Source organism: Populus euphratica, unplaced genomic scaffold (assembly GCF_000495115.2).
Source record: "Populus euphratica unplaced genomic scaffold, PopEup_1.0 scaffold729.1, whole genome shotgun sequence".
In the NCBI taxonomy this organism is placed as follows: Eukaryota; Viridiplantae; Streptophyta; class Magnoliopsida; order Malpighiales; family Salicaceae; genus Populus; species Populus euphratica.
Genome location: NW_011500607.1, coordinates 11,726 through 14,006, shown reverse-complemented (window position 1 = coordinate 14,006; position 2,281 = coordinate 11,726). Strand labels below are relative to the sequence as shown.

At 42.8% G+C, this 2,281-nt stretch overlaps 1 protein-coding gene across 1 annotated transcript; it reads left to right on the top strand.

Annotated features, from left to right (window-relative positions):
- The first annotated feature begins 284 nt into the window (after positions 1 to 284).
- LOC105115643 (probable 9-cis-epoxycarotenoid dioxygenase NCED5, chloroplastic) lies at positions 285 to 2,076 on the top strand. The gene is given in 2 exon segments (XM_011012588.1): positions 285 to 560; positions 562 to 2,076. Coding segments are annotated over 2 exon segments (1,791 nt in total).
- The last annotated feature ends 205 nt before the right edge of the window (positions 2,077 to 2,281 follow it).

Genomic DNA, 2,281 nt, shown 5'->3' with positions numbered 1-2,281 from the left:
AAAATATAAAATATTATTTACATGTATTTTTAAATAAAAAATTATTTAAAAAACAACAAAAATCAATATTATACTACAGAAAAACACTCATGGGACTCCATTCAAACAAAACCCTGCTCCACTCTTTTTCCCATTTGTATTTATACCCCATTTTGCTCTCCCTATCAGTCCAAAACACATCATTCCCCTCCCTCCTGACCTCTCTCCGTCCGTCATCTGTTTCTCAAAAGAAACGAAACTAAAGACTCTTTCTCTTGGCTTCTTTCTCAGAAAACATACATCGCATGGCTGCTTCTAATACACCCTCCTCCGGTGTTTGGGCCAAAACACAAATCCCTCATCATCTCTCCTCTTCAATGGTGGATTTGGGCACCATCTCCTTCAACAAGAGCAAGTCCAACAGTAAAAAAACGAAAATCCACTCTACTCTACACTCTCCTTCTGTTCTCAATTTCCTAACACAACCAGTAATTCCCAAAGAAGACTCCTCAGTAACTGTAAATCCAAAAACTAACCGTCACCAACCGCTGTGGAATTTCCTTCAAAGAGCAGCAGCTACAAGCCTTAGACATGGCAGAAGCTGCGTTGGTCTCATACCAGCGCCAACGCCTACTTCCCAAAACAGTGGACCCACGCGTTCAAATTGCCGGAAACTTCTCTCCCGTGCAGGAGCAGAAAGTCCGGCGATCGCTTCAGGTGACCGGAACAATCCCCGAATGCATTGATGGCATTTATGTCCGTAATGGAGCGAACCCTCGTCTTGAGCCCGTCGCCGGTCACCACTTCTTCGATGGAGACGGCATGGTCCACGCTATGAAAATTGAGAAAGGAAGTGCAAGCTATTCTTGTCGTTTCACTGAAACGGAAAGGTTAAAACAAGAGAGAGAACGCGGTCGGCCAGTGTTTCCTAAAGCAATTGGGGAGCTACATGGTCACTCTGGTATCGCAAGATTGCTCCTATTCTATGCTAGAGGATTATGTGGGCTTCTTGATCATACAAAAGGAACTGGAGTGGCGAACGCAGGCTTGGTCTACTTCAATGACAGGCTTCTTGCCATGTCTGAAGATGATCTTCCTTACCAAGTACGAATCACTCCTTGCGGTGATCTTGAAACTGTTGGAAGATACAATTTCAATAGCCAACTTAAGCATTCTATGATTGCACACCCAAAGATCGATCCAGTTTCTAAAGAGCTCTTTGCTTTGAGCTACGACGTTGTCCAGAAGCCGTATCTAAAGTACTTTCGCTTCTTTCCGGACGGAAAAAAATCACCAGACATTGATATACATCTACCAGTCCCAACCATGATGCATGATTTTGCTATCACTGAGAATTTCGTGGTGATCCCTGACCAACAAGTGGTATTCAAGCTTCAAGAAATGCTAAGAGGTGGCTCTCCTGTTATTTACGATAAGAACAAGAAATCTCGGTTTGGAATTCTTAACAAGAATGCTACTGATGCCAAAGACATAATTTGGGTGGAATCGCCTGGTACTTTCTGCTTCCATTTATGGAATGCATGGGAAGTGCCAGAATCCAACGACGTTGTGGTTATTGGGTCTTGCATGACTCCACCGGACTCCATTTTTAACTATTACGACGAGAGTTTAAAGAGTGTGTTATCAGAAATCAGGCTGAATTTAAAGACAGGTAAGTCCACTCGCCGCCCCATTATTCAGGAATCAAATCATGTTAATTTAGAGGCTGGGATGGTGAACCGGAATCGGCTTGGAAGACAGACAAATTACGCTTACCTAGCAATCGCCGAGCCTTGGCCTAAGGTTTCAGGTTTTGCCAAGGTTGATCTTTTCACTGGGGAGGTAAGAAGGTACATGTATGGTAATAAAAGATATGGTGGTGAGCCATTTTTCTTGCCAACAAATCAAAATTGCGAAACAGAAGATGACGGTTACATTCTTGGTTTTGTTCATGATGAGAAGACATGGAAGTCGGAGCTTCAGATAGTGAATGCTAAGAATTTACAGTTAGAAGCTTCAGTTAGGCTGCCATCGAGGGTTCCGTACGGTTTTCATGGCACTTTTATTGATAGAAGGGGGTTGGTGAATCAGGCATAGCTGCTGTTTATGGTACAAGCAATAAGATTTACCCAGGTGAGTCGGTAGGGAGAATTTTATCAGAGGGATTGCCTCCTTAGAGGACAGGTCCCCAGAATCTCCTGGACATTTTAAAACCTCAGAACCATTTTGGTTTTGCTAGGTTAATTTTATGGGTTTTTGTGTTTTACTACTTTATAATTTGTTGGTTTTACAGGAAACAGCT